The sequence below is a fragment of the Eretmochelys imbricata genome, chromosome 7 (assembly GCF_965152235.1).
Source record: "Eretmochelys imbricata isolate rEreImb1 chromosome 7, rEreImb1.hap1, whole genome shotgun sequence".
NCBI lineage: Eukaryota > Metazoa > Chordata > Testudines > Cheloniidae > Eretmochelys > Eretmochelys imbricata.
Genome location: NC_135578.1, coordinates 37,020 through 50,056, shown reverse-complemented (window position 1 = coordinate 50,056; position 13,037 = coordinate 37,020). Strand labels below are relative to the sequence as shown.

Below are 13,037 nucleotides of genomic sequence, written 5' to 3'. Positions count from 1 at the left end.
GGATAGGGTCAATACCACAGCAGCATCCAGTATGATGCCACATGGCATACATGCAGGAAATAGGGATTTAGAAGTTAAAATACTTACTCAGCAGGCACTTTAGTCTTAATGGATGAGACACAAACTTGGAAATCACGAGGCTGGTTTTGATATCAAGTTCCTGTGAAACCCTCTGTGAGTCACTCTCTCAGAGCCTCTACTACACCATTTGTACAACGGAGATAACAACAAACTATATCTTAGCCTTGACCTAGACAGTGGTGACAGCTTTATCCCTATGTCACGTATGCAGTCACATGAGGCCCTGTTCTTCCAGGGGTCTCATAACACACTGACCTGACCCATCAGCTAGAGTGCGATCCTTAATTCTTTCTCTTGTCCTATCGAACTCTGGTGCCAGGAGTAGTGGAAGTCCTCCTCACATCATTGCTTGGAAAGCTGCGTGTCAGCTCCACCTAGTGGCATTCTGGTCCAAGTAGAAGTGCCACTTGTTTTTGAAAAAAAGAAAAGGAGTACTTGTGGCACCTGAGAGTGTAGCTCACGAAAGCTTATGCTCAAATAAATTTGTTAGTCGCTAAGGTGCCACAAGTACTCCTTTTCTTTTTGTGGATATAGACTAACACGACTGCTACTCTGAAACTTGTTTTTGAGTCTGCACAGTCTTTAATAAGGTTAAGGAGTTCTGCAATCAGACACCAGGTGGGAATGGACAACATCGTAAGTGGGGAGGAAGATACATGGGCCATGCAGATATTTCACCTAGAGCCAGTCCTGTCAAACAGATTAGCTGCTCATGAACTAAGTTCTGCCTTTACAACTGTATTCAATTCTAGACTTTCTTACTGAACTCCAGCTTTACAGGGAACACTGTCCCAACTACCCCTGCCTTCTTAGGCAGACAATTTATTCTCTTTGTTCACTTAATCTTGGGTTTTCTTCCACAGCTTTACTAGCATATTCCAACCCTAACCTATATGAGCCATCTCTCTAATGTGTAGTGTACCAAATTCATTCCAAGTCAATGGCACTAGAGATTAATTTAGGTTTCAATTTTGGAAATAGGATTGGGTATTTGCAATAATGATCAGTAGAGGTAAAAACAAGGGACACACTGTCCCCAAGCACCAACTCTTGGCATATCCCTTACCTGCAGCAATCTGTGTTCCAGGGTAGCTAGTTCCAAGTACTGGGTGTCTTCCCGGGATACTCGATCCAAACGATCACGAACTTCCTTCAGTTTGATTTGCTGGGCTTCTACGCTCTCACGAGCTTCTCGTACAATTCCTCGAGCTACCATAAACACTTTTTCAGCCTGAAAAGAGGGAATGTAAGCAGGTTCCCGTTTATCACTGAGTAGGTCTAAATTGCTGACTTCATGGATGTGAATTTGGAGAAGGGAGATTTCTCATTTAACAAGTCCAGAAGACAAGCTACTAGGCCTGAACACATTCATAATATTAATTCATTCCTCAGTTCATTTCCAGAAAAGAAGATATACAGCTGCTCCTTTTAAAAAGTTCAGTGAAGGAATCTCCTTTGTACTGGCGAACTGAGTACTATATCTGCAGTCTCTGTGACCCACGGATCTCAGTGTCAATTAGCAGAGGACACAGGGATGTATAAGGTTTACAGTAGGGCTGTCAAGTGATTAAAAAAATTAATTGTGTGATTAATTGCACCGTTAATAGAATATTATTTATATAAATATTTTTGGATGTTTTCCACATTTTCCAATATATTGATTTCAATTACAACACAGAATACAAAGTGTACAGTGCTCACTTTTTGTTTATTTTTTATTATTTGCACTGTAAAAACAAAAGAAATAGTATTTTCCAATTCACTTAATACAAGTACTATAGTGCAATCTCTTTATCATGAAAGTTGAACTTACAAATGTAGAATTATGTACAAAAAATAACTGCATTCAAAAATAAAACAAAGGCCACTCAGTCCTACTTCTTGTTCAGCCAATCGCTCAGACAAACAAGTTTGTTTACATTTGCAGGAGATAATGTTGCCCGCTTCTTGTTCACAATGTCACCTGAAAGTGAGAACAGGCATTTGCACGGCACTCTTGTAGCCAGTGTTGCAAGATATTTACATGCCAGATGTGCTAAAGATTCATATGTCCCTTCATGCTTTAATCACCATTCCAGAGGACATTCATCAATGCTGATGATGGGTACTGCTCTATAACAATCCAAAGCAGTGCAGACCGACGCACGTTCATTTTCATCATCTGAGTCAGATGCCGCCAGCAGAAGGTTGATTTTCTCTTTTGGTGGATCAGGTTCTGTAGTTTCTGCATCACAGTGTTGCTCTTTTAAGACTTCTGAAAGTATGCACGAAACCCCTTCCCTCTCAGATTTTTGAAGGCACTTCAGATTCTTAAATCTTGTGTTGAGTGCTGTAGCTAGCTTTAAAAATCTCGCATTGGCACCTTCTTTGCGTTTTGCCAAATCTGTAGTGAAAGTGTTCTTAAAACAAACAACATGCTGGGTCATCATCCGAGATTGCTATAACATGAAATTTATGGTAGAACGTGGGTAAAACAAAGGCAGGAGACATATAATTTTCCCCAAAGGAGTACAGTCACAAATTTAATTAACGCATTATTTTTTTAACAAAAGTTATCAGCATGGAAGCATGTCCTCTGGAATGGTAGCCAAAGCATGAAGGGCCATTCGAATGTTTAGCATATCTGGCACATAAATACCTTGCAATGCCGGTTACAAAAGCATCATGCAAACATCTGTTCTCACTTTCAGGTGACATTGTCAATAAGAAGCTGGCACCATTATCTCCCATAAATGTAAACAAACTTGTTTCTATTAGCAATTGGCTGCACAAGAAGTAGGACTGAATGGACCTGTAGGCTCTAGAGTTTTACATTGTTTGTTACATAACTGCACTCAAAAACAAAAAAACAAACAAATCTACATTTGTAAGTTGCACTTTCCCGATAAAGAGATTGCACTATGGTTCTTGTATGAGGTGAATTGAAAAATACTATTTCTTTTATCATTTTTACAGCACAAATATTTGTAATCAAAAATAAATATAAAGTGAGCACTGTACACTTTGTATTCTGTGTTGTAACTGAAATAAATATATTTGAAAATGTAGAAAACCATCCCAAATATTTAATAAATTTCAATTGGTATTCTATTGTTTAACAGTGCGATTAAAATGGTGATTAACTTTTTTAATTGCAATTAATTTTTGGAGTTAATCGCGTGAGTCCTAGCTCACACGGATCGCCTAGATCTGTTATTTACATACTAGTTCTTCAAAGAGTGTCATGTGAGGTCTTTACTGAAAGCCTGTGTCACACTCGTCTTCATAATAATTGTGAAAGTGCTGATAACATGTAAGGAGTTACATGTATATACTGAAAACTATGCTCTTAAGGTCTATGTCTTTGGTCTGGTCACCAGAAGGTGAGAATACAGGTTTCTTCAGGCAAGAGATATTTATCTGTATGTCTGATTACATGGAAATTGAGTATTATATGATTCACAATGGGAGTCCATTTACATTCTGAGAGGGAATTTACGGACGAAATAAACCAGCAGGAGGAAAAGTCCTGTTTATAAGTGAAGACAATGGATTTTTGAACTATTATAACAGTACCTATAGGCACAGAGCTACACTCTGAATCTTTTATTGAGGGGACAAGTTGAGAGCATGGCAGAGTGGGATCACAACCTATCTGGCTGAAAAAGGCTGGTGAGCATTAGTAGGTTCTAGAATGACTGTTATGATTTTATTTTATATGTAAACCTTTATTTCCAATACCTCCATCAACTTATTACTTGAATCTCTGTTCAGTGTGAAATAAACTTCTTGTGTTCATTAAAAATGTGTTTAAGGGCTGTGTGTTGAGCAGAGTGGTGATCCTGAGGTGAAACTAGTAAATTGGTGTGTACTATTCTTCTGGAAGTAGTGGATCTGTTAATTCTGGGAGCAACCAGTGGAATGGAGGCTGGGCACTCCAGAGGGATACGTGGAAGTCTCGGGGGTTGGAATGTACCTATCATTAACCTGTAAAGAAACAGCAGGGCCCGCAGAGCAGTGTTTGTGTAACCACAGGCTGGTGATGTTGGGGAACTGAACCACAGCAAGCATAGACAAGACTTCCTTGTGCTAAAGGCAGGTGTTGGTGAGAAGCCTCCCAACCCTGGGTGCCCTAGAGAAGTGTCACAGTTTTCCTTTCTATTTCAAAGCTAGAACTTATGTTTTAACAAGACAACTCATCACTAGCCTTCCACGTTGTCTCCGTATGTTAACGATGCAAAGGATTACCTCTGTCACTTTTCCTTGAGCATCTCGAACTTCATTAAGACCAACAAACTCTTCATATCTATCCCACCAACTTTTGACCGTTGTAGAGATTCTTTTGAGGGAGTTTCTTCCCAAAACTTTCCCTACTTCCATCATCCGATGACAAAGTACCATGGCCATTTCCATTGCTGGCTTAGTCTCAGGCCTCTTAGGTCCTGGTGAGCAGTAAGTCCTCACTACATGTAAACTCATTCTTTGGCTCCTCAGTATAAACGAATGGCGATATTGCATGCCATACCGTACTGAGGATATGGTAGCATTACACCTCATGAGATCTAAATCTTGAATCCAATCACTGATTAAAACCACTGCAAGGATAAAGAAGCAAAGAAGAGTCATAAAATGAAAAGGAAAAAATAAATACATACCTCTTAAATCTAATGTACATAAGGCTGTAAAAAGAGACATACGTGCTTGTTAAAAATTAAGACATTAACACTAATGATGGCTCCACAACCATTACTTACTTAGGCTGCACTAGGATACTTTCCATGGTTTTCATCAAAATGTTTATGTATGGCAGTTCTGCCATATATTCTTGCCTTCCTGCTACTCATAAGTATTCCCATGATGCCTCCTGATTATTAATTCACTCAAAGGACCTTGAGTAGTGGACTTTTGCAGAACTGGTAGCAATATAAACTGCCACAAAGAAGTATAGCACTCAAGCACAGAAGCAATTTACCTATGGATCTGTTTATTATACATTTCCACACTTGAGCTTAGCACTATTCTATTCCTGCTACTGATCCTGGGAGGAGGTGGGGGGAAGCAGAGGAAAAAAAGGGAAAGACAAAAAAAAAAATCAATGAAGGGGGAAACAAAGACACCTTCCCCCAAGACAAATTAAATACTGGAGTGGGGAAAGACAAATACACAAGGGACAGAGGTAAAACAGTGGGAGTGCCAAATTTAGTTTTCAACATAATTTCTCCACCTGTGAGTACCTGGAAAACTAAAATCTAAACATGAACCACCAAGATCATCAAATTAGCTCGTAGTGGCTCCACAGAAGGGGTTGCTTTCTGAAACAGGCTAGAAAGGTGTATATATTGTTCCCCCACTCCCTCCAAAAGCAGATGCCCTATCAGTGTGAAATTTCAGTGTTAACTTCTATGCCTTTTGAATTTTTGTTTGGCTACACTTTACAGTTTTTAATTGGAAATCTTTTAAATTGGACTTTGCCTGAAATTTATCCATAGCCATTTTAGCTTTCATTGTTGACAGAAATCTTACAAAAACATTGACTCTCTATAGAAAACTTGGTAGCAAGTTGGGTCCCAAGTAGATCTGGTGCACACAGGTAGTTAAATAGGATTTAGGGGGTCTTATTAGCTAATTGATGAGGCTGGGTGCGTATAGATAAAACCTTCTCCACCAGAAGCTGCACTTTTATTTTGGTCAGATTTTATCCTACAACGGAGAAGCAGTCATGTAGAGCTGCTTAAGGATAAAACAGTCTCATCAGCAGCACTTCTATCCACCACAGGACTGCCTCCTGGTTAAGCTTTTTTTTTTTTTAAACCCATGGAAATTAATACAAGCTTTTTGCATGGGACTGCTGATAAACTGCTGCACAAACACATCTCGTTACATTAACTTAGAGTTAAGATTTTTTTCAAATATATTTTCTCACACCAGTGCAAACACTAATTGGAGGGTCACAAGTTTCATTGCTCAAGTAGGCTGAGCTCTGTGTTATCCAGCTTAAGTGAAAACAGAAGGCTGGCTGCGGGGGATTGACTAAACTGGAGGGAAGTGCTCGCCTGTCCATCCACTGTATTGTGATGCAACATAACCACTGCATTTTGATGCCACATAACCACTGCAGGTAGTGAGTTCAATGAATGTAGAAGACACCTTGCTAAGTGTTGACAGCTTGTAGAAAGTTGATCACCTGTTCACTATAACTAAGGCTAAGATTTTGTCATGGTTATTTTTAGTAAAAGTCACGGACAGGTCACGGGCAATAAACAAAAATTCATGGAGGGGAGGTCACAGCATGGAGGGACACCAGAGCACAAGTGTCGGCTATCCATGCTTCCTTAGTGGACCCCAGTTTAATCGGCCCAGATGTCCAAGTGACGATTCAACCCTTCAAGTCAAACTCTTTTGACTTGCCTACAGCCAGGTTGCCGGTCCAGTATAAGGGCTGGTCAGGAATGTGGACTTTTGCAGTCTATGATGATTATCCCATCCGCATGCTGTTGGGGGAAGACTTGGCCAATCACGTGAAGCTAGCCAAGAGGGTGGGAATTGTCACCCGCAGCCAGGCTAAGCAAGCTGTCACACCTAGCTCTGTTTCAGAAACTTCTACCAGGACCCAGTCAGAGGTGATGGAACCGGACCCCATGCCAACGTCTGCAACAGCAGCAGTGGATCCAGTCACAGAGACCCAGACAGAGCCAGTCCGAGAACCGGAACCAGCAGAACAACCAGCACCAGAACCATTGCCAGCACTGAATCCAGTACTTGCAACCCCAACACCAGAAGACCCCACCGAACCTGCACTGGCAGCAGCAGATAACCCTACACAAGAGGCTCAGCCAAAGCCTGAACCCCAACATAGTGCACCAGTGGACAGCAGTTCACAGTCAACGGAAACAGCCCCATCACCTGCATTGCTTCCAGAGGGACCAAGCCCAGGTCCACAATCCAATGAGGAACTGGTGTCTCCAGCATCAAGGGAACAGTTCCAGACCAAACAGAAAGCAGATGAAAGCCTCCAGAGAGCTTGGACGGCGGCACAGAGCAACCCACCGCCTCTCAGCTCTTTTAATCGATCCAGGTTTGTTGTAGAAAGAGGACTTTTATATAAGGAAACGCTTTCTGGTGGACACCAGGAAGACTGGCATCCTCAGAGACAATTGGTAGTTCCAACTAAGTACCGGGTAAAGCTATTAAGCTTAGCCCACGATCATCCTAGTGGCCAAGCTGGGGTGAACAGAACCAAAGACCATTTGGGAAAGTCGTTCCACTGGGAGGGAATGGGCAAGGATGTTTCGACCTATGTCCAGTTTTGTGAGGTGTGCCAACGAATGGGAAAACCCCAAGACCAGGTGAAAGCCCCTCTCCAGCCACCCCCATAATTGAGGTTCCATTTCAGCAAGTAGCTGTGGATATTCTGGGTCTTTTTCTGACAAAGACACCCAGAAGAAAGCAGTACATACTGATTTGCATGGATTTTGCCACCTGATGGCTGGAAGCAGTAGCTCTAAGCAACACCAGGGATAAAAGTGTGTGCCAGGCACTAATGGACATTTTTGCCAGGGTAGGTTGGCCCTCCAACATCCTTACAGATGCAGGAACTAATTTCCTGGCAGGAACTATGGAAACCCTTTGGGAAGCTCATGGGGTGAACCACTTGGTTGCCACCCCTTACCATCATTAAATAAATGGCCTGGGGGAAAAATTTAATGGAACTTTGGGGATACGTAAATGAGCACTCCAATGATTGGGACCTAGTGTTGCAGCAGTTGCTCTTTGCCTACAGAGCTGTACCACATCCCAGTTTAGGGTTTTCCCCATTTGAACTTATATATGGCCGCCAGGTTAAGGGGCCATTACAGTTGGTGAAGCAGCTATGGGAGGGGTTTACATCTTCTCCAGGAACTAACATTTTGGACTTTGTAACCAACCTACAAAACACCCTCCGAACCTCTTTAGCGCTTGCTAAAGAAAACCTAAAAGATGCTCAAAAAGAGCAAAAAGCCTGGTATGATAAACATGCCAGAGAGTGGTCCTTCAAAGTAGGGGACCAGGTCATGGTCTTAAAGGCACTGCAGGCCCATAAAATGGAAGCGTCGTGGGAAGGGCCATTCACGGTCCAAGAGCGCCTGGGAGCTGTTAATTATCTCATAGCATTCCCCACCTCCAACCGAAAGCCTAAGGTGTACCATATTAATTCTCTAAAGCCCTTTTATTCCAGAGAATTAAAGGTTTGTCAGTTTACATCCCAAGGAGAAGATAACGCTGAGTGGCCTGAAGGTGTCTACTACGAAGGGAAAAGCGCTGGTGGTGTGGAAGAGGTGAACCTCTCCATGACCCTTGGGCATATGCAGCGATAGCAGATCCAGGAGCTATGCACTAGCTACACACCGACATTCTCAGCCACTCCAGGACTGACTGAACGGGCATACCACTCCATTAACACAGGTAACGCTTACCCAGTTAGAGCCCAACCTTACCAGGTGTCTCCTCAAGCTAAAACTGCTATAGAAAGGGAGATCCAGGATATGCTACAGATGGGTGTAATCTGCCCCTCTGGCAGTGCGTGGGCCTCTCCTGTGGTTCTAGTTCCCAAATCAGATGGGGAGATACGTTTTTGCGTGGACTACCGTAAGCTACATGCTGTAACTCGCCCAGACAACTATCCAAAGCCAAGCACAGATGAACTACTGGAGAAACTGGGATGGGCCCAGTTCATGTCTACCTTGGACTTAACCAAGGGGAATTGGCAGGTAACCGCTAGATGAATCTGCCAAGGAAAGGTCAGCCTTCATCACACGTCGGGCTGTATGAATTTAATGTGCTCCCTTTCAGGCTGCGGAATGCACCCGCCACCTTCCAAAAACTTGTAGATGGTCTCCTAGTGGGATTGGGAGACTATGCAGTCACATACCTTGACAATGTGGCCATATTTTCGGATTCCTGGGCAGAACACCTGGAACATCTACAAAAAGTCTTTGAGAGCATAAGGGAGGCAGGACTAACTGTTAAGGCTAAGAAGTGTCAAATAGGCCTAAACAGAGTCACTTACCTTGGACACCAGGTGGGTCAAGGAACTATCAACCCCTTACAGGCCAAAGTGGATGCTATCCAAAAGTGGCCTGTCCCAAAGTCAAAGAAACAGGTCCAATCCTTCTTAGGCTTGGCTGGATATTACAGGCGATTTGTGCAGCAATACAGCCAAATTGTGCCACTGACAGACCTAACCAGAAAGGAACAGCCAAATGCAGTTCAGTGGACTGAAGAGTGTCAGAAGGCCATTAACCAGCTTAAAACGACACTCATGTCTGACCCTGTGCTAAGGGCCCCAGACTTTGACAAACCGTTCCTAGTAACCACAGATGCATCCGAGCGTGGTGTGGGAGCAGTCTTAATGCAGGAAGGATCGAATCAAGAGTTCCATCCTGTAGCGTTTCTCAGCAAGAAGCTGTCTGAGAGGGAAAGCCACTGGTTAATCAGTGAAAAGGAATGTTACACCATTGTCTACGCTCTGGAAAAGCTACGCCCATATGTTTGGGGACGGTGTTTCCACCTGCAAACCAACCATGCGGTGCTACAGTGGCTTCATACCGCCAAGGGAAATAACAAAAAACCTATTCGGTGGAGTTTAGCTCTCCAAGATTTTGATATACAACACATTTCAGGAGCTTCTAACAAAGTGGCTGATGCACTCTCCCATGAAAGTTTCCCAGAATCAACTGGTTAAAATCGTCCTTGAGATGTGGAAAATATTCTTAGTCTTTATACAGTTAGTAGTATATTTAGAGGTGCATGTGTCTTATTAACTCTGTTTTCTCCTAGAGTTCCAGGAAGAAATCACAGCCAGTGTTTCACCCTATCTGTGATTTGGGGGGCGTGTCATAAATATAAAGGGAAGGGTAAACACCTTTCTGTATACAGTGCTATAAAATCCCTCCTGGCCAGAGGCAAAACCCTTTCACCTGTAAAGGGTTAAGAAGCTAAGGTAACTTCGCTGGCACCTGACCCATAATGACCAATGAGGGGACAAGATACTTTCAAATCTTGGGGGTGGGGACGACGGACGACAAAGGGTTCTTTCTGTCTGTGTGATGCTTTTGCCGGGAACAAATCAGAAATGCAAGCCTTCCAACTCCTGTTAAGTTAGTAAGTAATCTAGCTGGAAAAAGCGTTAGATTTTCTTTTGTTTAATGGCTGGTAAAATAAGCTGTGCTGGAGGGAATGTATATTCCTGTTTTTGTGTCTTTTTGTAACTTAAGATTTTGCCTAGAGGGATTCTCTATGTTTTGAATCTGATTACCCAGTAAGGTATTTACCATCCTGATTTTACAGAAGTGTTTCTTTTACCTTTTCTTTAATTAAAATTCTTCTTTTACGAACCTGATTGCTTTTTCACTGTTCTTAAGATCCCAGGGTTTGGGTCTGTGTTCACCTGTACCAATTGGTGAGGATTATTATCAAGCCTTCCCCAGGAAAGCGGGTGTAGGGTTTGGGGGGATATTTTGGGGGAAGATGTCTCCAAGTGGGCTCTTTCCCTGTTCTTTGTTTAAAACGCTTGGTGGTGGCAGCATACTGTTCAAGGACAAGGCAAAGTTTGTACCTTGGGGAAGTTTTTAACCTAAGTTGGTAAGAATAAGCTTAGGGGGGTCTTTCATGCAGGTCCCCACATCTGTACCCTAGAGTTCAGAGTGGGGAAGGAACCTTGACAACTCCAAGATCTCTTTCTTGAGTGGTAACAGTTAATTTAGACCCCATCATTTTGTATGTAGAGTTGGGCTTACTTTTTCCAAAGTGCATTACTTTGCACTTATCAACATTGAAAGCTTATGCTCAAATAAATTTGTTAGTCTCTAAGGTGCCACAAGTACTCCTTTTCTTTTTGCGAATACAGACTAACACGGCTGCTACTCTGAAACCTGTCATTAAGCAAGGCACCGAATTTAGCCGTATGGAGTGGAAATCTATCAACTTCATGAAAAAACTCGTATAGTGTGTATGGTATCACCCATTGTTTCATGTTCTCTGTGTATATAAATCTCTCCACTGTATTTTCCACTGAATGCATCCAATGAAGTGAGCTGTGGCTCACGAAAGCTTACGCTCAAATAAATTTGTTAGTCTCTAAGGTGCCACAAGTACTCCTTTTCTTTTTGCAAATACAGACTAACGCGGCTGCTACTCTGAAATCTGCCATTTTGTCACCCAGTTTAGTGAGATCCCTTTGTAACTCTTTGCAATCAGCTTTGGACTTAACTATCTTGAGAAATTTTGTATTCCTTGCAAATTTTGCCACCTCACTATTCACCCCCTTTTTCCAGATCATTTATGAATCAGTACTGGTCCCAACACAGATCCTTGGTGGAACCCCTTATTTACTTCTCTCCATTGTGAAAAATGACCTGCTATTCCCATCCCTTGTTTTCTATCTTTTTACCAGTCACTGATCCATGATAGGACCTTTCCTCTTATCCCATGACTCCTTACTTTGCTAAAGAACCTTTGGTGAGGGACCTTGTCTAAGGCTTTCTGAAAGTACAAGTACATTATATCAACTGGATCACCCTTGTCCACATGCTTTACTCCTGAAAGCCCATGAAAGCTTATGCCCAAATAAATTTGTTAGTCTCTAAGGTGCCACAAGGACTCCTCGTTGTTTTTGTAATAAAGCAGTGAGGCAGGATTTCCCTTTACAAAAGCCGCGTTGACTCTTCCCCAATGTATTCTGTTTATCTATGTGTCTGAGAACTTAGTTTTTCCTATAGTTTCAACCAATTTGCCTGGAACTGAAGTTCAGCTTACTGGCTTGTAATGGACATGTGACGGTGCCCCCCTTATGGCTTTATGGAAATATTGTTATGAATATAGATATGACATAACTGGACTATGTTTTATGCTACATATGCCATGTAACACATCTATGTAAAGGTTATGATCTACTGAATCTATTAATCCTATTCGCATGCATGTATCGGTTTTGTATTTGAAGTTATGAATATTGGCTGTGTACTGGCTTGATTTTTTAAGTAGCCTTTGTAAAGCATTTGGTCAGCGTCTTGAGAAAGGAATGTGCAAATTAAGTACCCAATCAAGAAGCATTTAACAAACAATGGATGTTGGAAGGTTCCAATCCACATAAGAAGTCTTCCTGGAGACATTCAAGATACCATGTGGGTAACGGCTGTCACCTGTAAGTTCTGAGTTATGCATGGACATGCGACTTGCCCATGTGACTCCAAAACTCACATCTTGTAGCTGGACTTTGCATAGAGAGAGGAGGGGGTTTCCACCCACCAGAGAGTCTATTTAAGCCCGTGAGAGACCCCTTCATTTTGTCTTCAGCTTGCTCAAGAGATGGCCTCTCCACCCCAAAGGTTACCTGAAAGAAACTGGAACAAAGGACAGTAATGGGGCTGTGAGTGACTGCTGGACCCAGATTAGAAGGAGACTAGTCTGTAAAAGGAAGCTTACTGAGTGAGGATTTTATCTGTATTCAGTTTTATTACTGTACTAGACTTAGACTTGTGGGTTCTATTTTATTTTGCTTGGTAATTCACTTTGTTCTGTCTGCTACTACTTGGAACCACTTAAACCCCACTTTCTGTATTTAATAAAATCACTTTTTACTTATTAATTAACCCAGAGTATGTATTAATACCTGCAGGGGCAAACAGCTGTGCATATCTCTCTATCAGTGTTATAGAGGGCGAACAATTTATGAGTTTACCCTGTATAAGCTTTATACAGTTTGGACCCCATTGGGTTTGGACCCCATTGGGAGTTGGGCATCTGAGTGTTAAAAGACAGGAACACTTAAGTTGCTTTCAGTTAAGACTGTAGCACATGCTACAGACCCTGGGTCTGTGTTGGAGCAGACTGGCGTGTCTGGGTCAACAAGACAGGGTGCTGGAGTCCCCAGCTGGCAGGGAAAGCAGGGACAGTAGTAGTCTTGGCACATCAGTTGGCAGCCCCCGGGGGTTTCTGTG

At 42.4% G+C, this 13,037-nt stretch overlaps 1 protein-coding gene across 2 annotated transcripts in view; it reads right to left on the bottom strand.

The window, feature by feature from the left end:
* CCDC51 (coiled-coil domain containing 51) overlaps positions 1 to 13,037 on the bottom strand; it is a 33,931-nt gene that overhangs the window by 17,992 nt on the left and 2,902 nt on the right. The window contains exons 1-3 of one of the 2 annotated variants that reach the window (XM_077821778.1): positions 12,240 to 12,321; positions 4,309 to 4,655; positions 1,148 to 1,312 (exon numbers count right to left, since the gene is read on the bottom strand). In XM_077821778.1, coding sequence (XP_077677904.1) covers positions 1,148 to 1,312; positions 4,309 to 4,655; positions 12,240 to 12,267 — 540 coding nt within the window. In that variant the 5' untranslated portion in view covers positions 12,268 to 12,321. Of the gene's footprint in view, positions 1 to 1,147; positions 1,313 to 4,308; positions 4,656 to 12,239; positions 12,322 to 13,037 lie in introns of those variants that run through there. The other variant, XM_077821779.1, reaches the window with a different exon arrangement.